This window comes from Rhopilema esculentum, chromosome 18 (assembly GCF_057945365.1).
Source record: "Rhopilema esculentum isolate cy_ngs chromosome 18, ASM5794536v1, whole genome shotgun sequence".
Taxonomy (NCBI): domain Eukaryota; kingdom Metazoa; phylum Cnidaria; class Scyphozoa; order Rhizostomeae; family Rhizostomatidae; genus Rhopilema; species Rhopilema esculentum.
Window position 1 is genome coordinate 4,903,600 of NC_142832.1, and position 24,747 is coordinate 4,928,346.

The following is a 24,747-nucleotide window of genomic DNA, read 5'->3' on the forward strand; positions in this document are numbered from 1 at the left end:
GGATTCATGCTTGCTTAAACACCGAATAATAAACCAAACTCACAAATCAAACACAGAACTTACTGGATGTAAAGAGAGGACCGCAGTATCGAGATCATCATCAAAATTAGACCCATATTTACGACCCCGTTGCTCTTATTTAGGTATCCAAAATAAAAGAATATTACGACACAATCGCAGCTGCTACGTACTTTATGTCAAACTGTAATATGCCAGTCGAAATTAAGCCGTTATCAAGCATCGTATTATTGAGTTCGCTATCCATACTGACCGTTGATAATGAAAAGGGTTAGAATTATCGATGGAAGTTGGTAAACACGAAAATATTTTTTACTTCTTTAGCCGATGAATAATTAACTATAAGGTCGTAATTTCTTTTAACTAGGATTGTGTTGGGTTATTCCGAGGAAGCCTAGCGAAGTGTGTATATTTTAACTTTGAGATGATATGCTGTGCATAGCTGTTTGGCTGTCAGAATATTCAGGATAAATGTAACTTGAATAAAAGAGTAATGTTTGTTGGTCAAGATTAGCTAAAACTGTTTGACTAGATCGTATATAAGTTGTATAGTATAGATTATACTATCGCAGATCAGTTTCATAAAATGCACAATGTTAAGATCGGAAACAGTCGCTTGCCCTATTTCTTAGAAGGGTAAGTTCCCCACAAGGCCTGTCGATAAAAAGAGGCATGTCCTCAGTGGACGACCCTTCGGAATCTATATAACGATAGAAACTAATTCGCTACAAACTTCTCAAGAATTCAGCTGATCCTTTTCACAGTGCAACCCCCCAAATTTGTTGCTTTTTTCGCTGAGAAAAAGAGTTGCATGATCCTCTGACAAACCGGCGTCACTTATTGACCAGCGGTTAACTATGCTTACAGAATCTCTTTTGTTAAAAGCAGTGTTTCAGAATGAATCAGAACATGTCCCGACCTTATATATTTTGCTCTAAGGCTTGATGTATTTTTAACGGGTTGAACCAAGCGACTTCCTGCCTACCAAGGCCGTTGTCTTGACTAACCCACAGAAGACCGTTATGTACAGAAATTGTTACCTCAGATTATCCATCTTGGAATTATCAGTGTATCTTGTTTCCTCACTCGGGTTCGCACCGTCAGATAGATAGCAGCACTCACTAGTAACTTCACTAGTTATTCTTGAAGGAGCGTTTGGGACGTAGTAAAAAACCAAGCTTCAAGAGCCAGCCAAAATTGCTTACTCTTCCTTTCGTTGGCCTAGAGTTTTCTTTTCATAAGCTTAGAGTCAGGGTTGGTCAAAGGCTGAAATGGACGCGCAAGCTTGATATTCAAAGTTCTAACCAGCATTACACCCTATACACAGCAGCAGAGACTGCGGTTGTGCGCAGCTGAGACATAGATGACAGGGGGTGAGGGCAACAAATTCCAACAGATTCTTTCCAAGTTAGGCTTGAATTACAACTATGCCTGTTATTTTATTTTGAATAACAGTTTGCTTTTATTTCAGTTTTCGAGCTTTCACTTAAATGACTGAATGCACGTACTCTATTCATTTCAAAACTATTCTAAACAAGAGCCGCTTTAAAGTTTTGAGCCAGAAGATCTAAATTACCCTCAACCCAAGCCTCCATTTGCCCCTGACTCAAATGCCTATTCACCATTGACCCAATTCCCCTTCGTCTCCATTCACCCAAGTCTCCATTCATCCATGCCCCAAAGCTCCGTTTCCTCCTGATCAAGGACCCTCTCTTTACCTGCTAACCCAAATCCCATTCTCCCCTTAACCCGAATCCCCATTTACCTCCTGATCCAAATTCACTATTTACCCCCTGACCCAGGTCCCAATTTACCCGTTACCCAAGTCCCTACTTTCCCTAGAGCTAAACCCCGATTTAACCAAGGTCAAAATCTCCAGTTACCCTTGCCACCTGTTCCTGTTTACCTTGCCTAATTCCCCATTTAGCTTTGCTCCAAGTTGCTTGCTTCATTTCTCCACGATCAAGCTTCTCATCTTTCTCGGGGTTGAATACCTTGCTTGCGTGCGCTTCAGACATTCTACTGACATTCCCAAAAGTAAACATAGACATCAATGTTAGTTTTAAATTTAACTGTTTTATCTGCTGGTAAATAATTGCACACATGTTTTAACAACTAGTGGAGTGGTAAGGTTTCCCGCGAGCATGATCTGCTTACTGATAGTTACCCCCCGTCATCCTCCCACCCCACAGTTCTTTATCATCTCGCCTTTGAAATTATTTTGTCCACAAACGTCAACCTGCAGAAGATCTTGCAGTCAGAGCAATATCTTATTTTGTTTTTAACTGCGTGGCAAATGAAACAGATTTATGTCGCATAGATTTGGTCTTATATTCAAGCTGCAAGAGTATACTTCAAGTTGGAAGATCCTATAGTTTGGGGGTTTTTTTAGAACCTTTAAAGGGTATTGAAATGTATACTTGGACACTCCAGCCCTACGCTAGAGCCAGGATTGCGACAATTTCCATTTGTGCTTCCTGTTTCATAGCTTCCTGGCAAGGGCTGTCATATATTTCTTTGAGGTTTTCTCAACACTGTGGCCTAGAAACCAGGAATTTTCATAGAATTTGCGGTGATTTTTATTAATGTAACAATGAACGCGCTCGGTTAAACAAAAATTTGATTATTTAAGCTTCTTTCATCTCTGTTTTATGCAATATCACACCAGATGGCTAGTAGTAGCAGCGATTATCTTGTTCTTTTTCTACACTTGCGAGGACAGTTGTGCTTTGAAATTGAAAACTGCACAGGCAGGACACATTCATGTGTTTGGTTTAGCCTCGCAAAGAGCCATAAACATTGCGAGAGTGCTTGGGAGTAGTTAACTGGGGACTTATCCTATGCCAGTGTAAAACACAAAGCAAGTGGAGGCCGAAAAAATAATAATTAATGGCCTTTAATGCTCTAATTTGCTTCAGAAACCAGAAACCAGAAACGTATCAGGTCTTGGCAAATTATAAGTTGATACAATAGTAAGGATTTCAGAACATTTCGTGGTATGTAGAAAGTGAAGAATTTATAACCTTTTATGATAACCTTGCAAGGTCATGTTTTGATGCCAAATGACTATAAAGTGGTAAATTTGTCTTTCAGGCCAGTGTATCATTTCAGTGGTGCTGACGTTAAGGTAATTTGACACATTTATGTTTTTCGTTGTTGTTCGTTTTTGTTCGTTTTTGTTCGTTTTTGTTCGTTGTTGCTCGTTGTTGTTCGTTCTTTTTCATTTTGTTCGTTTATGAATTCGATCCTTCTATTTAGATATTTAGATGAACTGAGCATTTCACCTTGCTGTTGTGAATGCTTTGTAAAAATTTGCAGGAGCACCCCTGGGAGGTTGTTACCCACAAAGAACATATTTCTCTTTCAAAATTCCCATTGATCATCTAACTTTTGCTGCAGTTTTTAGAATTATTTAAAAATATTCGTAGGATTTATATGAAGCAGTATTTATGGAAATAGCATAACTGAGATAGTGGGTAAATTTCCTTGAGCAATAAAGGATCAAAATACCTTTATCCGAAAGGGTATGAGAAAGGCATCCTTTACATCAATGCGTTTATCTAAACTTACTCCTGGGGTCTTATTTACTTGATGGAAGATAATAGTCCCTTAAGCTCTAACCACCTCTATCCTGCCATGCTCTCCTATCCTTCTCTAGGGCAAACAGTAACAAGCTATTCTTCTTTGCTATACAGTAATGAACTGTTTTGTCTTTCTCCTTTAAATACGAAGTTTCATTTTATGTTTCCCCACAGCAAAGAGAACTTTCGAACGGAATTTCACACTCTGGTAAGGCCATTATCCGTATTTTTACCACCTCTTGCCTTTATCGAGATGGATGTTGTTTTATTTCCTTTATTATATTGCCTGAGCCTGTCCGAATCATCCAAATCCTCCCAAAAAGTGTAGTTTTCAGACGCTGTTTTCAATTTACTCTATACTCTACCTAACTATGCTTCGCAATATGCTGTACAAAACATCGAACAGCCATCTTTTCATCCGGTCTGAAGTAGAAAGATATCTGTTTAAAAAGCTGTGGAAGATCAAAGTAAATATTATGAATTAGGGATCGCATTGAATGATGTGAAGGAATACGGGAACTCTGCTGGCAGCGATTTCTTGAAAAAGGAAGGGCCTAAAATTTGAAGTTAGAAAAGGTTAAGATATTTAATTACCTTGCAAAGGTAACAAGCTCTTTGATATTCATCCCTTCAGTCTGCAACTTTATGCATTTAGTATATAATAAACTGTTCTTATTTATGCTCTTTAAAGAATAAAACAATGAAAGAAGTAGTGATACCTTAATTTTTATATTTAGTAATTTGCTTTTAATGCCTTGAATATTTAAAATTCCCGCGTCAATAAGGGATCATGGGGTTAATACATATCCTCAGGGTTTATACATAACCTTGGGGTCACACGACTTGTAGAAGTTCTAAATGATACAAGTTTTGTATATACAATGAAACTAATCTCAAAACAGTGCTTTATTTAAACAAAATAAACTCTCTATGATGCTAATGCGATCAGCATACGAAATCCGGATGAGTATTGAAGCGTCTTTTAATCTTCATGTACATACTCACGCTCATTGCAAAACAGTAACTACACAAAAACAGTTGGCCTACATTTTGACCTCGTCTTACCTCGAAATAAGCGTTTCACCGTTTTTTGGTGAATCAAAATACAAATAACGGTGTTTGTTATGAGCACACGCTCGTTTTCATTCATTCAAGAACGGTCACAAATCACACTAAGAATGCAAACATTTGAAATCGTCTTGAAATGTCTTTCTTCGTTATTTGTAAAAATTCTTTTTTTGAACAATCTATGATTCTAAGGAAATCTTTTCTTGAATTCGACCGCACGTTTTCTATTTTTGCCACTCAACAACTAACAGAAAATTGTAGCGATCTGGTGGGACCCCCTTCCTCCCATCATATTAGATTTTTCTAGTTCGTCCAAATTCTTGGAAAAGTTTTCGAGCAATAGAAAAAGTTTTAAGCAGAGCATGCATGTTCTCATTTAGAATGTTTCTGCAATTGAACGGGTAAACATGATAGTTTAGCCTTTTTGATAAAGTCTATCGTTGATGAATGCTTATAGCCGCCTGGAGAGATCCTGAAAATGGAAACGGGGTTCTACTCTCGTTTATGTTTGCACTCTAGCATTTAGCGTGCAAAATTTCAACGAAAATAGAAAGATTTACAACAATTTTTAGATAAAATGATAAGGATTTCCTCAGAATATGTACGAGATATTTTTTGAATGATTTACCAGTCATTTTTAGGGAGCTGGCAGGGACAAAAGATGTTTTAAGGATGTGGAAATGTGTTAATACTACTGTTCAACGTGATTTTGTTAAAACGGTCTTACACACCAATTGTAGATCGTTTCCAGTTCTAGTGATACAGAAAAATCTCCCTTTCCATGTAAATCCCGGTATGTTGTCATTAGGCATACAAAATATTTTAAGGTAGGCACACCTTTGACATACAATATATTTTTATGGAAGTTGAATTTCATTTCAGATGCTCTAGTTCAAAATACAGAAATGACGTCAAATGGACAGACAATGAGCTATCGTGTTGAGGTAGGACGAATTGCTACTTTCAGAAATTTTACAGCTATGTATAAAGTTGTATGGCGAAAACTGGCATTTTGGAGGTGGATTAGAAAATGTGAGCATTCTTATGTGAGCAGGCATAGGCACTAAGGAACTAGTTAACGTCAAAATCAACACTTGATAGATGCATTTTTCGTCAACGATCTCGGGATATCAATTTATTGTATATTAAGGACTATAATCGCTGCTCAAGCTGAATATTTTTAAATTTTTTATTTCAGCATCTTGCATCATTCCAGCACATAAGTGGAAACAGAGAACTGTTGCCAGAAGATGCACTGAAAAAACTCAATGTGAGTATAGCTTCCGAGTCGACGGGCTTGATTTTATGAAAGGTGGGATAAAATTTGCATGTAAACAAATGGTATTGTCACTCCATCTCGGTTCGAGTGGGCTGGAAGGTGAAATGATGTCGATTGGGGTCGTAATTATTGTAAAATTAGATGTTATATTATTATAATGTAGCATGGACACGAGAGATGCCTGTTGATATGGGGATGCTGTCTGCTGTATGTAAGGTGTCCTTTGTCAGGATTTTATTTTATTTCAATCTTTAATGGAGGCGCTACTAAGTTGTATCATAGATTATTGTGAGCCACAAAAATTTCTGCTGCAATGTAACTACCGGGTTATTCATCAATTTCCAATTTGATACAGCTCTTCCTTATATAAGAACCAGCAAACTGAGACGCGGACTAATTTTTCCAAAACATGTTGGCTGAATTGTCCTTAGTTGTTCTTGAGGGCGTAAGGTAAAGAGATTTAGACAGGAGAAAATATTTTACTAAAAGAGCAAAATATTGTTTTCAAATAAGATTAATAGACCATGTGTCCTGCGATAAAAGATGTATTCTTAAAAGAAAATTTGTTCTCAGCTTTCCTGCAAGCTATAAAAGATTTATGAATATAGAATCCTTTGCTACAACATAACTGGGACAAACCCTGTTATGACCCCCCTGTAAAGCATACGCTGTCTCTCCCCCCCCTCTCTCCGCAAGTGGAAATAGTCTATTTGTTTGCCTTGTGGAAATGTGTGTTTGATAATATTCAACAAAGTTTTCTTCATTGAAATATAACAGTGGCTTTTTGTCTTCAAAATAGAAGGAATTATGCCACAAAACAGAACAAATGCCCGTCTCACCGCATTCCAAAAGCGAATGAATAACAACCTTGCGTGATACATTTTACTTTGACGCATTTCATAAAGATATTTGTTTGACAGCGTGTAAAAGCTTCCTTTTATCCAAATCATTGCTTTTACTGTGTGTTTTCAATACTTGCTTGTCTGTTTACTCTAAGCAAAGGGTTTTTGTAGCCATCCTCGGTTTTCTTGGTGCGCATAATTATGTTGCCATATCAAAATGAATCCCCTGCTAGAGCAATATAGACAAATTGATGGTACTTGTCGACCGTTAAAAATGTTTTACTTCTTTTGATCTTTGAGCCACAAGAAAATAGGTGTAATTTTTAGTTTTTCTATGGAAGGCTATATTTTCCTTGGTAACTTACAATGTACGGCCTTACGTCCCTTCAAGTGAATATGGAAGTTAGTTTAAAGACACACGAAAGTCTGTGTGCTTTGTCATACACGCTTTTTTTATAAGGAACCTACCTCAAGGCCTAGTTTCAGAAGTTCCTTATTCGTAGACCTAAAATCGTCAAAATTGTAGTACCAAAAGTTCCTTAATAGTTCCTTAATTTGTTTTGACTAAATAAGCCCTTACACTTAATAGAGAAACGGGGCGAGACAGCATGTGATGAAACTGCTTAATGAAGCACTTGACACATGAATAGCAAACGAGTATTGGCTGCAAATGAATGGAACCAGCTTTTTAGTTTTTGATGCTTGCAGTTGTAAACATTTTTCAAATTGGAAAGTTCCTTAGAGATTTCGTTTTTAGTAGTAGAAGTTCTTTAGATATTTCGGCCTTCTACATGTAGGTTCCTTATAAAGTGGTTCCTTATAAAAAAGCGTGTATTACCAACATAAGTTATTTGGTTGGTTAGTTTTGGTTGGTTGGTTTTTTATAAAAATTACAGCCCGTTGCTTGATTGTTCGGTTTCGTCTTTCAAACGTCTTTCAAATCATGAGATAGCAGGTACTGATATTTGATAGTTTTCAAATGAAGTTCGACGTCACTAAACGTGGAAAGCGTTATAAGATATGAAAATTAGGAGGCCTTGTATCTAAAACTTCTTTGTTTATATAGCAAAAAACATCCTCTTTGGAACTCTATATACCAGGTTTAAATGTCATCCATTTTAGACATCTGCCGGTTCCTTTTTACATTGTATTGCCTTCTACTGTTTCAAGTGTTTGTGATTTTTGTTTGTCCCTTTCAATCAAGATTGGAGAATTTGACTATTCATTGCGTTTTTGTTTTCACTATCAAATTGTTTCTCTTGACTTCTTGACTGATATAAAATAAATAGTCCCTTGTGGATGCTTGGATGCACGTGAACGCTAGTATGACAGATTCGTCCATTCACTCACACCCAACCTGAATTTTTGCAGTTTTTGATAAATTTTGTTGGCACACAAGTATCTATCCTTTGTCCTTACGATTTCTCTCATGTTTTCAACCATGTCACGTTTCGCAGGAAATCAGTGAAGATGGTGGACTCTGGTCCCAGTTAATGATCATGAAAGTCTCGAATGCAAAGCTAGTAATGGCCAATGGAGAAACAAATGTGAGTCTGTAATATTAATTCATAATTTCTTTTGACTTAGAGTTCATTAAAGTAAACTGCCCAACCTCAAAGCAAAAAATTTGACGAATTTAAATTTTAATGTTACGCAAAGCGAATGTTTCAAAGGATCAGTATCAAAAACGTAAGCTTTGTTGCAATCTATTGAAATTTAAAAAGTTACAAGACATCTGTGATATCTTTAACACTGTTCCAGTCATCAAACGATTGAATTAGGCCCGTAATTTGTTGCCATGAAAATGCGAAATCTCAAAGGAACTTTGGAATGATTATTTATTTTCTGTAATTATTTTCATTTTTTCACCCCTTGCTTAAATAGTAATTATACTTTCTCTAACCAAAATGACTGAAACAGAATTTCTCTTTTCATTTTCAGGAAACTATCGAAGAATATTCTTTGGAAAACATTAGTCTTTGTACTTACGTCGCAGATCACCCAGCTGTCAATAATATCTTCATTTTCTCAACAAGATACTCCAACGACAAAGTTGGTGCAATCCATTTGTTCCAATGCAAATCCTCAGAGGTAATGCAGTTTAGGTTGAGCCCTCTTTTGATTTACATGCCAGCTGCCTTGCACAAGATTTTCCACTTCTTCAAGGCTTTGAATACTTTTTATCAAAGTTTCTGTTTTTATGCCAATAGAGATTTCGCACCATTAAGTTGAAACAATCTTTAAATGAATGTATTCATCGATTTTATAATAGGAAAAATACTATTTTCTTATTTGAAAATTTTATTCAGATGAATAGTTTTCGAATAGACTTGCCACTTCTTTGTGGTGAAATTTTTTCTTACATTTGAACTCGAATCTTGCTTTGTGAGAGCAATATCTTGCTGTATCTAATTCTTTTTCTGGCTTCGTAAAACGAAACAAAGTTATAATTTCTCCTTCATAAGTACTTTCTGGCTCGCGTTATGATCTTTCTAAATATGGAAATGATTAAAAAATATTGTGAAGAAGGATTAGTTGAAAGTAAATTGCAAAATATGTCGTTATTATCTGTTTGGCCGGTTAACAAACTTTGAATTGTTCAATGAGCGAAAGACAGAAAAAATAAACGACAACCTTTTCTCGGCTCTACTTTTTGCCAAATTTCCGTGCTATGACTGGAAAATTCATGAAATTGATATCTTTATTCTTTGTTCTTTAAAAGCTTAGAAGCTTTGTTCTTTAAAGGGTTAAAGTTCAAGTGTAAAAAAATATTGTTAACTTCAGTTAATTAAAAATATCTCTGTTTTGCGACTCAACTTTTTTTGATAAGGATTAATTTCTATTCTCGATCACAAGTAAACATGTTCCTTGGTGTTGCCATGATAAAATCAACACAAGTTGTCAAAGTTTACAAGATGATAGGTACCTCAAAGTATTGCATAGACGGTCTAGACAGTATGATCTTTCAATTTCTAAGAAATTGAGCCAGCCGATTCTCGTAAATGGTTTCTTATGGAGAAATATAACGATGTTTATATAGTACCTGCTCCGTTTGAATGACTTTTTTCTGCTTTAGTCTTATCCTAATCTAGGCTATTTGTTTTCATTAACAATTACTGCACTGAATCTGTATTCTAGATTCATCGCTGATGTCATATATGTTTCATTTCGATTCACAGGCAGCAGTGATTGCATCTGATATCAACAAAAGAAGAGGTGGAAAAGTAAGTTTTGGACTAGATTTTTCGTTACTAGTTGTTTCATCCAGTAACCTACGACGGTTGCTGGTAACCTAGAGTTAGGCCCTTTCACAGCCCAGTTAATAGAATGGATTGCTCAGCTACTCTAATGAGTGAATCTCACGCAGTTTTTATATATCATTGTATAACGTGAGCAAAAGCTACTCCTTTATTATTTTCAATTCACACTTGAGATACTTAATGTTATTGCTAGGCGCTAGGCATATCATATCATAGTTCATATTGATGGTTTATCGGTGTTAACCTTCTAAAAATTCGGAAATCAAGATGGTGAATAATTGACCCATGGATAGTCTTTGGTACCGCTACTCAGTGTTGCAAGGACTTTGCTTATGTCTAGAAATGCGTTTCATGTTGAAGAGAACGTTCTTTGTTTCTTATGTTCAAAGACCTCTTGGCTAGGGTTTTTTATATTTGGATAGCGTTTGCTGAAATTAGTTACTCTAAAGCAGGTTTTTCTAAACACGGTTCTGGTACCCCCGTCAAAATTCTTCAAAAAGCAATTCATGTTCTGAATTGTGTTTGTTCTGCGATTGCTAACACGCCATTTTCTCAAGCCCTAAAAGACTTCTGCAGTCGATGACAGTTTTTGCCTCAGTGCTTACATGTATATTGTCTGATGAAAGCCCCTTGGTTTGCTCAGAAAATTTTATCCTCTTTAATATTTTGCCAACTCCTTACATGGTTCTGCCAGAGTCCAATGCCAGATAACGTAGTCTAATACAAGTCACCAAGATACAGGTAGTTATCATCCAGTACATTCATTGAAGCTTTTTGGTACATTAGCGATATTTTGAAGGGATAGGGGTAGTTGAGTTCAATTTTTAAAGCGGTTATTTTGTTTCAAAATTTTAGCAATTTTTCTTCGACAACTCTAGGCGTTTTCGCAGTATCTTGTTTGTTTTTCGACTTGTTTGGTGGAAAATATCAAAGCAAATAGTCATCTTATTTTTCATGTAGCAGGTATCTTTAAACAATCCTAGGCTTTCAATACTATCTTAGTGACTTGCTCAAAATTCCAGACTGGTTAAAGCAGTCACTTGGTAATGGAATGGCAAACCGAATTCGTGTTTGTTCGTCATGAGTTTTTACTGATGGTTGTTTGTTTTATAAAGAGGGCTCACTCTCACCTGTGGCATTTTGTTCGGCAATCTTCATGATTGAGGACAAGACGTGGGAAGACCAGTTAGGTGCATAGCTTGTACGCTTGAAATTTCACTGACTGGTATTTTGAGCCAAATGATTTGAAAAGATCCCGTGTGTTATTCGACAAATCATATTTAGGCAACTAGGTACTTTCAAAGCTTACATACACGTTCATACTTTGTTCTTAGGATTTTCGCTGCTCTCCGGCAGCCTCCTCAGTAAGAATTCAAAAGCTCACTGTTTGTGTTCTTATTTTTTTCATTTCTTTTTTGTACGTGGCTGGCATTCTAAAATCTCATATCACTGGATCCTTTCAACACTCGCCTGCGTGCAGACTCTACGGAGGAGAAAAAAGCCAGAAAGGAAGGATAGTCTATTTTCCTCCCCTCTGGATTGTTTCTCCTCCGTAGCGTCTGCACGCAGGCTATTCAACACTGTCTAAAGATGTTTTGCTTTCTAAGCGTTCCCTTGCTCTTAAGCGATAGCGGTCTCTTGAGTATATTAAAAATCTTACAGACAAATCACTTTTGGATGTTTCTTAAAAGAGTAGTTTTTTTTCTCCCTAGCTAGAACGTTGTCATCAAAGTAAAAAAAAACTGAGCAAGATTGTCATCTTTGCACCACTTTAAAGAAAGTTTTCTCTAACCCCCTAATTTTAGGAAACATTTTGCTGATGCCGTTTTACTTGTGGACTTTGATTAATGTATTTGCTGTAGTCTAAAACTAAAATTTATATCTATTTGAATGATTTAAGCTGATTGTTTTATCATATTTCGCAAAAGTGGGGAGGCCATGCCCACAATCTTTGTCGGGGAAACCCCATCGCGCTTTATTCGGTATTCTAAACTTAAACTATTATTCTTAAATCAACACGTTTATTTCTGATTGTGTATGCTTTTGTTACTCTACTGCGAAACTATGCAATTTGCGTAAAAGCCTCGCTTTGAGGCTGAGACTAGGATCAACTACGTCAATCGTATTCTTAACTTTTATTGGCTTGAGTAGTAGTTGAAATTGATTGTGATTGGCTGGTATAAATTTTAGTTCCTTGTCTGTTTCTATAAAAGCTGGTAATTGAATCGAGAGCTGGAATTCGTAGAGAGATTTTTCATGTTGTACGTTGAGTCAAAAATGTGCTGAGCAGAAACTTACTGAAAACGTCAAGATTGTCTTTCTCTGATCCAAGAGTTTGCTCCAATCATTTATTGAACCTGCGTTAGCAAGCAGAGATATTCTCTACAATCTTTTCGATGCACTGCGATTCTCTTTCCTGCCCGATCTCACTTCAGTTGCTGTGGAGAATTAACCTCCATCTCCCAATATTTTCAGAACAAGTACGGAAGTAAATTGCAAGCCACAGTAAACTGTTCAAGCTCCCCCGCCCCCTCTGCTTTGCTGAACCTCCTTATTGTTCGAACGTTTCGTGTCCCCTTTACTGCTAGGTGCTCCTTACCCAACAGATGGCCTTCCCAGTAACTGCTCTCGGAATAAGGGTTCTTAAATAGGGTTTTAGAGGACTTTGCTGGGTGGGACCTTGTTTTATGCCACTCTGTTTCCCGATATAAAAGTAACCCTTGTTCACAGACAGAGAAAGTGAATTTCGCAGAATTCAGGCTTTCGTACTCCTCCGGACGGTCTACTGAAATGGAAGTTGGCGTGATGGTCGTGGTAGAAATTTTCTGTAGAGGTCATCAAGTATACTCAATGTCGTTGTTTTCATTCCTAGTGGTGATATGAAGGAATTATCTTTGGTTTGTAAGGAATTTGCCTTAAATGTTTATGTATTGTACCGCCAATGGCATTCGAACGCCCAAACCATAGTAACGCTATTAGCTAGTCTTTGTTGAATATTCTAAGATCTTTTGTGGGCATAAACATTCTTCCATTTGAAAAGGTCTCGTCGAACGTAACCCATTCGCATCCCTTACTAAAGTTTTGCTTGCTACCTTAGGACAAAATGATTGCCGGGGAAGGAGTCGTCAACGGTGGGTTTTCAGAAACATCGTCTCCCAAAATCAACGGACATTCCAAGGTATGGATGTTTTTGTGTTAAACGATGCATTTAACCGTTCATTTAAGCTTTGTTGTCTCTTATTGCTGATCAAAGTAAACGAAAGGCACTTTGTTGTTACTGTGCTTACTGCACTCTATTATCAATGCGCTGGTTGACTGTGTGTATTTGTAAAGAAATATCTACGTAGAAGCTAGAGTTTATGTTTTCAGTATTAGAGTGAAAGAGACTCTGTTTGCGTAAAAGCTCTCTAATGCATTTTAGTTGGTCTTAATCCCAAGGAAAAGTGCACCGACTTGAATATCAAGTGTCAGCTATCTATTTAATACGTCGAAGGATTCACAACAAACGGTCACAATTCCTTTGCCTTGCACCCGACATCTCTTTACTTGCTGGGCTGCACAAAGAAGGAGATCGGGAGAAGAATCCAAAAGACATGCTACGTTGATATCCTTTCTCCAAAGCCCACCTTTATTGTCTATCCACCAATGAAAATCTGCTTGAAGAACTGTACACAGCAAATCAGCAAGATCTCTCCGTCAAAATAGGATCGAAAGAGGAACAAGGGTAGGAATGCTCGCTTCGGTAGCCCGTTTCTGATTTGTCCTCTAGGCAAAACCACCAAAGGTTTACATCAGAACTTTCAGATGTGAGGAAAATCACGTCAAAAATCCGTTTTTCAAATAAGCTAGTTCGCAACTTGAAAAATATTTGTAACGTGCTTTACAAGATTAAGATTTGGCTGCCGATGTGCTTTGTCTCCTAATTTTTCACGCCAGTTTACGCCGCCAGACAAAAAGCAATACAACAGTGTAAGCATTCGGAGTTCCGAACAACACAAAGACTGATTAGTCATGTTTCATTTCCAAACGATTTAGTGAATGTTTTGCAAGCTTAACAAATACTTCCTCATACAATCCCGTTATTTCCCAGTAATAATACCAAGGTACCAAACGTTATCTTAGTGGGCAGTACACTATCACATAGCTGCCTTTGTATTCATTTCAAATATTTGAAATGCCAATCAATGTTACGAGTCGAGTCATTATGTTATTATATTGTAAAATACCATTCCAATCTTATGGAGTATTCTGCATGACCTTGGTTTTAAGGTTCATCTATTTTATCTTGCTGACACATATTAAAGAGAAACATCACATTTTTCTTTATCAAAGCACATGAAAGATGATTCCCAAAGATGTGACACCTGTATAGGGGTGAAGAATGGGAAACAGAAAGAAATTTTAATCAAATAACGGCGCCACTTGATTTTAAAAGCGTATGATGGATTAGGCCATCTTTTTATTCGCACTCAAAACGGTTCTGTAAAGAAGAACACAAACAAGCATTCTCAATCGTTAAAGTTGCCATTAGTAAAGGTGCTACGTCATGGCTTCCCATTCCCATTCTCATTCTTATTTCTAACTGACCAATTTTTTTAACAACTCAGCCAACATGTTTATGACATATTCGCGTTAAGAAATGTAGAACAAATCTTCTTGTTATTGATTTTTATTCTGCACAGTAAAAGATGGGGGCACAGAAAGTAACATGAAAGGTAGTTGCCCCCTCCCCCTCCCCCTGAGTGAGAAACAGACAGTTATTATAAAGTACACAGCCTACTCTATATTTTATAAATTGATTAAAACCTGCCTTCTAAATTTATATTTCTCCCGTTTATAAGTTAGGTATTAGATGCATGACTTATTTATTATAAGTTATATATTATTTTTTAGGTTGCTGACGGTGAAGATGCAGGCGACAATGTGGCAAAGAAAAACCTAGAAAATCTTGGATACGTCCATGATGAAACTGATGTTAGTTCTAAAATTGTTTTTTATTTAATTTCTCTCCCTTTATAGTTTGAAAGCGTTACCGTTTGAAGTAACAATGTTAAATTATGTCGTTTTTTAATAAAATCATCCCAAAATTTAACTGTGGTCTCACAAAGGTAATAGACATGATGTATAAATAACGAGGCTTTAAATTATCATCTTACCTGTTGTCAAGGAGCTCACTTCTTTATCTTTTGTTGGCGGCAGAAATAGGTTTTTATCTCATTAAGCTTTTTGTTTGATTCGTTTCATTGGATTGAATTTTGATTATCTTTGATTAAATTCTAAATTTTGGATGATATGTTTGATCTGAAATTCAAAATTCCTGCATTTTTCCATCACACCTTGTCCTTTCCCTTCTCTTATTGCGTTCCTATACCAGGCCACCCATGGACCTGTTAATGCAATGACAAATCTAATACAAATTTTCTAATAGCATGTTCTAATATGGGTATAAACAATATCTTTCGTGCTGGGTAGAGTAACTGATGCTCCAATGCTGCCTGCCTGAAATAATTTATGTGTATATAAATGATATCATTATTTCAAAGTTAAATGCCATCATGAAACTGAAAAAGGCGATTGCATCTTTGTTATGTTCGTATTTCTGACTTCTTTTTTATCTTTTCAGAATCTATCAAGTCCTAGACACGGTGTTGGAGTTCACCAACGTGTTGAAGCCTTCCAAAAGTTCTCCGAGCCGAAACCAACCGAGATCTTGCGCACTGGCAGCAGAACATCCGCTGATTATGTCTCTAAGGAAACTCGCCAAGCAAGGATAAACAGAGATGTTGTGAGTGTTATACCCACGTGTGAAAAAGCTTTACTTTTAACACAAGTTCACATTCACAGGATTAAAAGCAACCTGCCCGAAAGGTTCACAGACTACAAATGCAAGGAGCTGCTGTCTGAGCCCCTGTCCGAAGGGCAAATCATTACATGAAAATCTCCTTCACTTATGGCAGTCCTATTTTTTATCTGGAAAAACCTTGGAAATCTTTTTGTTTTGTTGTTTGAATCTCATACGCTATTCGCAAAAGTGAATTGCCCCCTTCCCCTGCTATTGCTTAACTTTCACTTCGACTGAAGAGAGGTGTCAGTTCTCTTCCAACCTGGGCTTAAGAATCACGATGTGTCCTCACAACGAGAAGAAGGTCAAGGACACTTGTCGACAAGCAAAGCTTTTCCGTACCCTAAGAAGCTAACTTTGGTTTTTAAACATAAACAAATACAAAAATTGCACGGTCGGTTTGCTTACGTTGCTTCCTAGGCTCGTATTTCTTGAAGCGTTATATTATTCCTTCAACTTTTTACTACAACCAAACAAGAAAGGGATACATTCCAAGGGGTGGCCTTTTTTCGAATGTCATGCCCGTCTTCGCAGCAACATAGCATTCATGAATGGTTTCAGCTCGAAGGCAATAGCCTGAAACTCGTTAAGATTAATGGCTGGCGGCCGACTAATCTTCTTTCCATAAAACAACAATTTATTCAAACTTGAACGAAGGTAAATTCGCGTAAATTAGCATAGAAAATGATAGCACATTGGCATAGATTACTCTGGATCTGTTTAGAATTAGAATGAGAGGTGAAATTGTTTGCGTTGGATGCGCAAAATTAGAGACACAATTCCCTTTTGTCATCCGTTTCCTTGGTAGATGGTTAACGGATTAAGAATAATTCCAAATTGTTTGGCAGTTAATGAAAGGTTGCATAGGAAATGCAATCAAGCGAATCATTTTTAGAAATAGCGAGTCATCTTGTTCTTGTTTTCATGAAAAAGCCTTCCAGATTGTAGACTTGCTCCAAGTATATTTCGTTCTCGAGAGATGAGTATTGGTTTCCTTTCTTTGGACTCCTACGAAGGAGACAGTATATTTCGATGAGTATTTGTTTCTTTTCTTTGGACCTCTGCGAAGGAGACAGTTTATTTCGTGCTTGAGAGATCAGTATTGGTTTTCTTTCTGTGGGCTTCTGCGAAGGAGACAGACGGAATGAGAAAAGGCAAAATTTCGAGCAGGTCTATCTAGGTTGGGAATGCTCCTGATCCTTCTTCAATTAGCCAGTAGACTACACTGCCAACCTTTCCTAAATAACAACAATCTGTCGACGCATTATGTTAATGTATATGTTGCAATGCTTCTATGTATATATTGTATTTATATATGAATTCTTTTAATTGCTGTTGTTCAGCAAACGTTTCTTGATAAGAGTGAAAAGTTTTGGCATGTTTTGTTTTCGGTAACCTTGTCATAAACATTCAGTTGCTAATGAAGGCTAGTATGACGTCATCAGAAGATCCATCTCATCCCAGCCCTCATGAAAGTTGAGGCAGGTCTTTAGCAAAAGGTACCTTTGACTAGAACACCAAGAATTATTTCCAATTAACAGTAGTATACACCCTTTTGGAGGGATGTTCTCTTGCATGTTTATAAAACGTGTTATCTTCTGAACTGCAGGAAGCCCTGAATCGATGTATTGAAACGGCTGAAGATTTCATTGTTGAGTTGAAGAAAATGAATGATGCAAGAAAGAAGCTAAGTGTTAAAGGGCCAAAGAAAAGCATGAAGAGAAAATATGGTAAGCAAAATTTCCTATCTTGTTGATATAAAACTCTTGTTAATAGCTTGTCGATTTTAGTTGCAGTTTTGTAAGCGCTCCGTCGTTAGTTTAAGGAGCATGAGTCTAATAGCGATTTCATTGTTAATTATATTGTCTTGTCCTATGATCTTTACAGTACTACAGGTTAGTGTGTGTTAATACGAAAAGCTTTCGATTTGCTAGAACTTGTATCTGTTTTATACGATAGTTTTTACATAAAAATGGGAAATTCTTACGACGATAAAGTATTTGTTCCTTTATAATATAACTAACAAATCTCTTAAATAAATAATCTTTATAAATTTGAGCAATACTTCCCCCAACATTGATATCATATCTCCCAATGAAGCAACCTTTTTCAAACAAACCCCCTCTCCCAACAATCAAGATGAGCTAAAAATATTTTCCTAATCGTCGTCGTATAGTGCCTTGTCAGATTCTGACATTGGCTGTCACAGCATGATATAAAGTTCTGTTTTCTGCCAATCTAATATTGTCCACGCCTCTTCTGTCTAAGCATTTGCCTATCCAACCGAGAAATGTCTGTTTCTGTCTTCCTCTATCTCTTTTTCTTCTACTTTCCCTGTTACCACTTGGTATTCGGTACATTTTTCCTCAGTACATGTCCCAAGAATCTACATTATTTTGCTAATAGCAATGTTCTATCGTCATTTTCTATAATTTTGCTTGTCACAGTTGCTTTTTTTCTTTCCAGAGGGAGCCAGAAGTCTTGCGAAGGGACCAACAGAAGCCAGTACAATTGACATGTACCAAAAGTTCAAATACGCCTTCAATTTATTGGTATGTTGATTCGTACCATTTGTCTTCGATCAGTGAAAAAACTACATCTTGTTCGCCTATTGGTATCTGGTTGAGATAAAGCCGAGTAAATACAGTCTCCTTCCTACAAAACCACTGTAATTTTTGCCTAGATCTACAGTCTATGAATGAAAACTTGAACTGCAGTCATCCTTTAGGAACTTTAGCTCAATACCTCTGCCTGTGACAGACTTGATTGACGGCTTAAAATTATTTGACATTCAATTCAAAGGTTCAGAAACATATTGCTTTGACGTTTTTACTAAGCTACTATATGACGTGATCGAGTCGTCTTTTTTATGTTTTGTTCTACTTATTATAGTAGCTATACAATGTATTTTATTCAAACTTTGCTTCTTCTTTTCTAGGGAAAACTTAAATCTCATATCAACAGCCCAAATGCTCCGGAGCTCGTCAACTATTTGTTTGTTCCATTGGAAATCATTGTAAAAGTTCTCGGGTAAGATCATGAAATAGCAAACCTATGATGAACATTTGCAAGCCTTCGTTTTGTTTTAATGCTACGAATCTTTTGATTATAAATGAAAGCATTTCGTATCCCAAAAACATATAAATTTGGCCTAACGCAAAATCGTGTTGCCATTGGGTAAATTCTGTGAAATCGTTGGTAAATTCTATGTTAATTCGATTCGTCCATTCCATTATTAAAGATTCATATCTTGAAAACTTTTATTATCACATATGCGGTCATTGCTTAAAAATTTGGTGGAGCCCTCGGGGCTTGTTCAAAACAAAACCATTGAGAGGGGTATTTGAAAGGGGGCCTTTCAAAATGGCGCTTAATTGAATTTTTACGGTATGTATTGTCTGTCTTTTACGGTTTTTATTTCACATTTTCATAACGGTTAGACTATCAAGATAGGGCTGTCATTTCAGATTGTTTAACAGTATTTATTTCGTTTAAGATAGGACTGTACTTTCAGATTGTTTGTTCAATATTTATCTTTTTTAGACATGAGACAGCTCGCAGTGTTGTCAGTCCACTTATGACAGTTGCAGCGATTGATTTGTTGACAAACTGCCTGAGATCCAGGGACCATGAATTTTGGAAAAGCTTGGGACCAAATTGGAGTCTTCCTCAGTGAGTTTTTACGTCAATGTACCACAGTATCCTTCGAAATTATTTTGCAGCATATGTCTGAAAGAGGGCCTTGGCATTTTGGGCTTGCCTTTTGGAGCTGCTGTGTTTCGTCTGCAGAATTAATTTATGCAATAAATTAACTCCACACCTTTATCCCCACAGATCAGCACCAATGTTCCATGACAGATACATCACACCATACGCCCCAAAATTTAAGGATGGGTGGACACCCCCGGAAATCGTTGCAGACGAAAGAGGTGCTGCTGCTGCCAAATCAACGGCCGCTATGGTCGCTCGGATGAAGGTGGGTTCGGGGGTGCTTTGTTGAGATTTCAATTCTAATGATAATTCTAGTTCTAAACAACTTAAAAGTAATTTGAAAACTAGGAACACTTGCCGAGGCCTATTTTAAGAATTCCTTTTTTACTATGCTATATCCCAGAATATGTTGAGAATCAACTTCTGCAGGCCTTTAATGCCACCTGTCTACAAGGATTGAATCCAGGGGCGGACACTTGGTCAAATATGGGGGGGGGCAAGCCTATTGTTTAAATAAGATGACGTCACATTTCCCATTGTTTTATACCAGAAGACTATTGTCCTCTAAATTATTGGAGATGGTCACCCCCTCGCCCCCAGGTGTCCGCACTGATTGAATCTGATTGGCCAATAAAACAATCAAATCAATCAAGACAAATAAAAAATGACCAATCAAATAACGAGTTGTCAATTCAGACAATGGTATATGCGAACAGATTCCCTTCATTTGTTATACATACATTGCCTTCAAAATTCGCACTCCAGGAATCATTTGAAGGCCTCTGCAAGTTATTCCTGATAAACTTATTAAGGATGATAGTCGAATAAAGCCAAAAAGTAATTTTTTATTTGTAAAGAAATGAAAGTTGTTTTGCTTAAAGCTTAAGACACTAAATTGATACCATAAAGATACATAAAGATACATTTGATATTTTCTAAAAACGACACAATTGTAACTTATTTTAATTGTAAAATTTACGTTATAAATCTACGCATAAATTTTCAGATAATTTGTGATTTTCGTATTAACGTGATTGACTGGTTTTGGTTTTTCGTAAGTTTATAATCCTAAACAAAAATAACACGGGTTTTAAATTAATATCTACTTAAGATCCTTTAAGTTTCAGAATTTACTGAAAGAAAATTAAATTTCAAGCATTATATATATATATAGATTTTCTTTATTTTTTAAAGCCTAATTAATGTACCATATTATAAAAATAATTTCGAAGATGTGTTTAGTTGTATATGTAATGTATTTATATGAAAAATGTTATTTAAACGATTAATTGCTCTTCTCAGATTTTACTAGAATAAAGTAATCTAAAACACTCAAGAATATGTTGAACTTAATCATAATGTTTTGAATGATAAAATAATGTTATATTCTGCTTTTAAATGATTGTTCTTTTGCTATACTTATCTTGTCCCTTTTATTTCGCTTGCAATTCTTTTTTTCACCTTAATTGTGACTAACAATTTTCACGCTCCTGCACGCACGTTAACGCACGAAATCGCGATCAATCAGCACGACTAACCGCAAGCTAAAAATATGCACGCTTGCAAACACGCTTGATTTTGCATCGTAATAGCCTTTGCACGCACAATTGATTTTTACATTTTAATCTTACCCAGCAACCATTTTTTGTGTCCTTTTTATCAACTAACCTCGTCACTTTATCCTCCTTTTCTTTATAACTTATTTTATATATATGTTATTTCTAGAATTAAATAAACGTAAATTTATTTATGCGTTCCTGTGTTGTTTTTATCCTATGTCTTGTCTGCCTGTGATATTTTGTAACTGTGACACTGTTGTTCATTGTAATATTTTTTCTTATGCGTTTCTTACTAGTCTGTACTTCAAAGCTGTCATAATTCGTGTAATTACAGCTATGTAATGTACTTAGATGTCTTAGATTGCACTTCTACCGTTTCCTCTTATTTTAACAACACATGCAAATTCTTTTACGTGAATGCTTAGTTTTATGATCCCCAGCACTTATAGATCATATTGTTAACTGTGTGGGTAGTATGACCTATTATTGTTCAACAAACCAAGCTGAGACCACCATTACACTTTGAGGTTTTTCTCAGCTTTTTATGTGTGAACATGTTGTCGTAAACTTCATATTAGTTCTTATCAAAGCTATATCAGCAATATGACAACGAGACCAATGAAATATGGCAATATGTTTGTTTTCACTTATTCCAACGTGATAATGATTTTAAACATTTCCAATCCAGTCTATTTTAGAGTGAGCATCTTAAGCAACCAGCATATCCTACTTACAATTTTAATTTTAATTAGCCTAGATTTGCTTATAAAGGCAAGATTTAAAAATTGACTGTCAAAAACTAGATATATTTGGAAATAAACGGTGAAATGTTTTTAGAAATGAGCCCTAAAAGCTTGAATATTTTTGCTCATTGATAAAAATATTATCCTCACTCCGAGAAAAATACACATCGATTTTAATGATGAATTTACGTGAATTACTGGAATCAGAGAAAGGTAATTGAAAATCGTCGATTTGACAATACTCTTGGCCTAGAGCCTTTTCTTTTGATGACCGGGACATTTATGCGAATCATGGTGCCTATTTAAACCTCAAATTTCCTTGCATCTTGAAATTTCTTTCTTATAACTTGAACCTGTAATGGGATTTCGTCATTGACGTACGGGGATATGTTATCTGCAGTGACAGGGTATTCGTACCATATTTATTCGTTGTTTTTAATAAACAATCAATCCCTTCACTGTAATCTTTGCAGTTCCAAAGGGTTGTTCATAAGAAACTTCATTCTTTGCAGCAAACTTTTAAGGATAACGTTTTGTAGGCTGTTAAGAAGACTTTGATAATGGATAAGCTATGCAAATTATATTTCCATTCAGCTCTCCCGAAGGTCAAAGAATTTCTGCACGTCAGGGGCATTTATTCCCCTATCTCATCATATAGTCAAAGATGATCCTATTTAACAACAAAATTATAAGAATAAATTAGAAAGTGGAAAAATTTGGTAAAAGAAATACAAAAGATTGGTGAAGAAGTTTGGATCTGCTGATTATGTGGATGAATCTTTTTCAAATCACTGAATTATAAGCATGTGTACAGGACGTTATTTTCCCAGGTTTGTTGCCTTGACTGGCCAGAACAAAGAAAAAGTACCAGGGAAAACTATGTTTAATGATAAGTCCCTTAACAATTTTTTTTGTAATATTGGTCACCTGAATAAAACCTGGCCTTAATCTTTGAGGACTGTGGTGGGGTAAATTTTCCTGTGGAGTGGGAGGGGGCGCTTTCACACCCCCCTCCCACTCCCCCAGTGATACGTCAAGAAAGACTGATTCGTTACCGGAATCAAGGAAGTCGTAAGCATTTCAAAATTGGAGGGGCACAGGTAGGAATAGGCCTAAAATGGATCTCACAGAATTTGGCACCTTTGCAAAATTTCCCGAGGACAAATCTAAGAAAAGGGTCTTTTTTCCGAAAGTCCCTCCTTTCCGACGTTCCTGCCCAGGATTTTATCACGGATCATCTTAGCAAAAAGGGGACTTGATCTTAAGGACAGAGTTTGTGCTATGTTATTGTCCTCTCCCAACGCTATCTTCTTGTTACGGGCACGTTGCACTTGTTGCCCAGCCTTAATTGCACGTAACGATATCGCCACTTTCTTAGCTATAATATAGTTAAGATATATATATATTCATTTGTCCCTTGAGTCATTGTATGTATTTCGTGTTTGCATTGTTTTTATTGCTGTTTGTGTCGTATCGCAATGCAGGAGTCAGAATTCGGGAGTGAGAAAACACGAACGATGGTTGCACGTGCAGTTCAAAGATTCAGGAGTTTGGCTCACGAAGCTAAGACACGAAAACTGGCAGAGTAGGTTCCCTACCGCTGCTATCTGTCTCAATCTTCCACAGGATATCCAAGTCTTTTCCCAGTTGATAACGAGAAAACAGTCTTGTATTTTGGATGTACGTTTTCTAAGTATTTCCCAGTAATTTTGTTGAAAAAATGTAATAAGCAGAGGTTGGACTTAACGCGGGAAAAAGGTCTTTAATCGATCAAATATACAGCGATCTGGGAGCACCCGGTTTAGAAGAAATCAAAACAACTTAAAAGCAACACGGGGTCTGGTACCCAGGGTAGGGGTCTGGATGTAGTAGTTGAATGAAACTTTGTCATTTCTTTCTTTTTGGCGGTTACTTGCTTTGTGCCAAATTCTATAAACTCAGCCCATTCCATTAGAAATAAACTGACTGGAAGGTTTGCTTAGGAAATATTTTAAACCCGAAAAGTCAAAGCGCTTTTTTCCAAAGTTAAAATTTTTAGGTAATGAACAGCAAGGTAATATATTTTTGTAATGCCATGACACATTTGCTATCTGCAATTTTATTGAAAAAGTGATTTTCAGGTCCCTATATTTGTTAGATATGAATTAAAAACTGGTGGCATTTCTCACAGAGAAAAACAGTTTATAATTTACTATCTGAAATGTTTGAAATATTTACTGGATTACTACAGTATTTGAAATATATGCTAGATTGTTAGGCTTGAATAATATTTAGTCAAGCAATTAGCCCGTTAGAGAGCCTTATACACGTTTATTGGAAAGTACTGTCGTAAATATACCTCTTAGTGACAATTTCTGGGTAAAGAGCGACTGTCAGCCGTTGTTTTTAGCCTTGGATATCCTTGTGAAGGTTGAGTCACTGTACAATATATTTTTGTCAATCACGTTCTTGACAGCTATCGATAGATACTAAAGTGGCTTGAGCAGTCTGTCAGTCAGATTTGGCCAATCAGTAACCGTGTGAGTGATATTACGGTTACTGATTGGCCAATTTTGATTGACAGATAGTTAGGCCACTTTGGCGTCTCGGTTTAGTTCTTGTCATTCGTTTTCCTGTTCATTGTTTTTGTTCCATTGTTTTGCTACATATTATGTGATGCTACTCCTACCCATGCCCCCTATCAAGTTCATCTGCGCGCTAAGCTGAAGCTGTAACTACTGCAAAAAGCGTTCTATTTGCAAATTGGCATCTAAAGATCGTGTCGGTATCGTGCGTTTGATTCGCGTGTGCAGGGAGCTTATTTGACATCAACCTGAAAGTAACGTGTGCGTATTCTCTCCATCA

General features: G+C 36.5%; 1 protein-coding gene across 6 annotated transcripts in view; it reads left to right on the forward strand.

Annotated features, from left to right (window-relative positions):
• The window catches only part of LOC135680757 (epidermal growth factor receptor kinase substrate 8-like protein 3), a 49,926-nt gene that overhangs the window by 14,509 nt on the left and 10,670 nt on the right, over positions 1-24,747 (forward strand). For 5 of the 6 annotated variants that reach the window (XM_089113866.1, XM_089113865.1, XM_089113868.1 and 2 more), the window contains 16 exons: positions 3,112-3,145; positions 3,774-3,807; positions 5,550-5,611; positions 5,866-5,937; positions 8,246-8,335; positions 8,730-8,879; positions 9,968-10,012; positions 13,146-13,226; positions 14,942-15,022; positions 15,672-15,833; positions 17,500-17,620; positions 18,357-18,442; positions 18,829-18,920; positions 19,434-19,562; positions 19,725-19,866; positions 23,388-23,488. In XM_089113866.1, coding sequence (XP_088969992.1) covers positions 3,112-3,145; positions 3,774-3,807; positions 5,550-5,611; positions 5,866-5,937; positions 8,246-8,335; positions 8,730-8,879; positions 9,968-10,012; positions 13,146-13,226; positions 14,942-15,022; positions 15,672-15,833; positions 17,500-17,620; positions 18,357-18,442; positions 18,829-18,920; positions 19,434-19,562; positions 19,725-19,866; positions 23,388-23,488 — 1,482 coding nt within the window. The remainder of the gene's footprint in view (positions 1-3,111; positions 3,146-3,773; positions 3,808-5,549; positions 5,612-5,865; positions 5,938-8,245; positions 8,336-8,729; positions 8,880-9,967; positions 10,013-13,145; positions 13,227-14,941; positions 15,023-15,671; positions 15,834-17,499; positions 17,621-18,356; positions 18,443-18,828; positions 18,921-19,433; positions 19,563-19,724; positions 19,867-23,387; positions 23,489-24,747) is intronic. The other variant, XM_089113867.1, reaches the window with a different exon arrangement.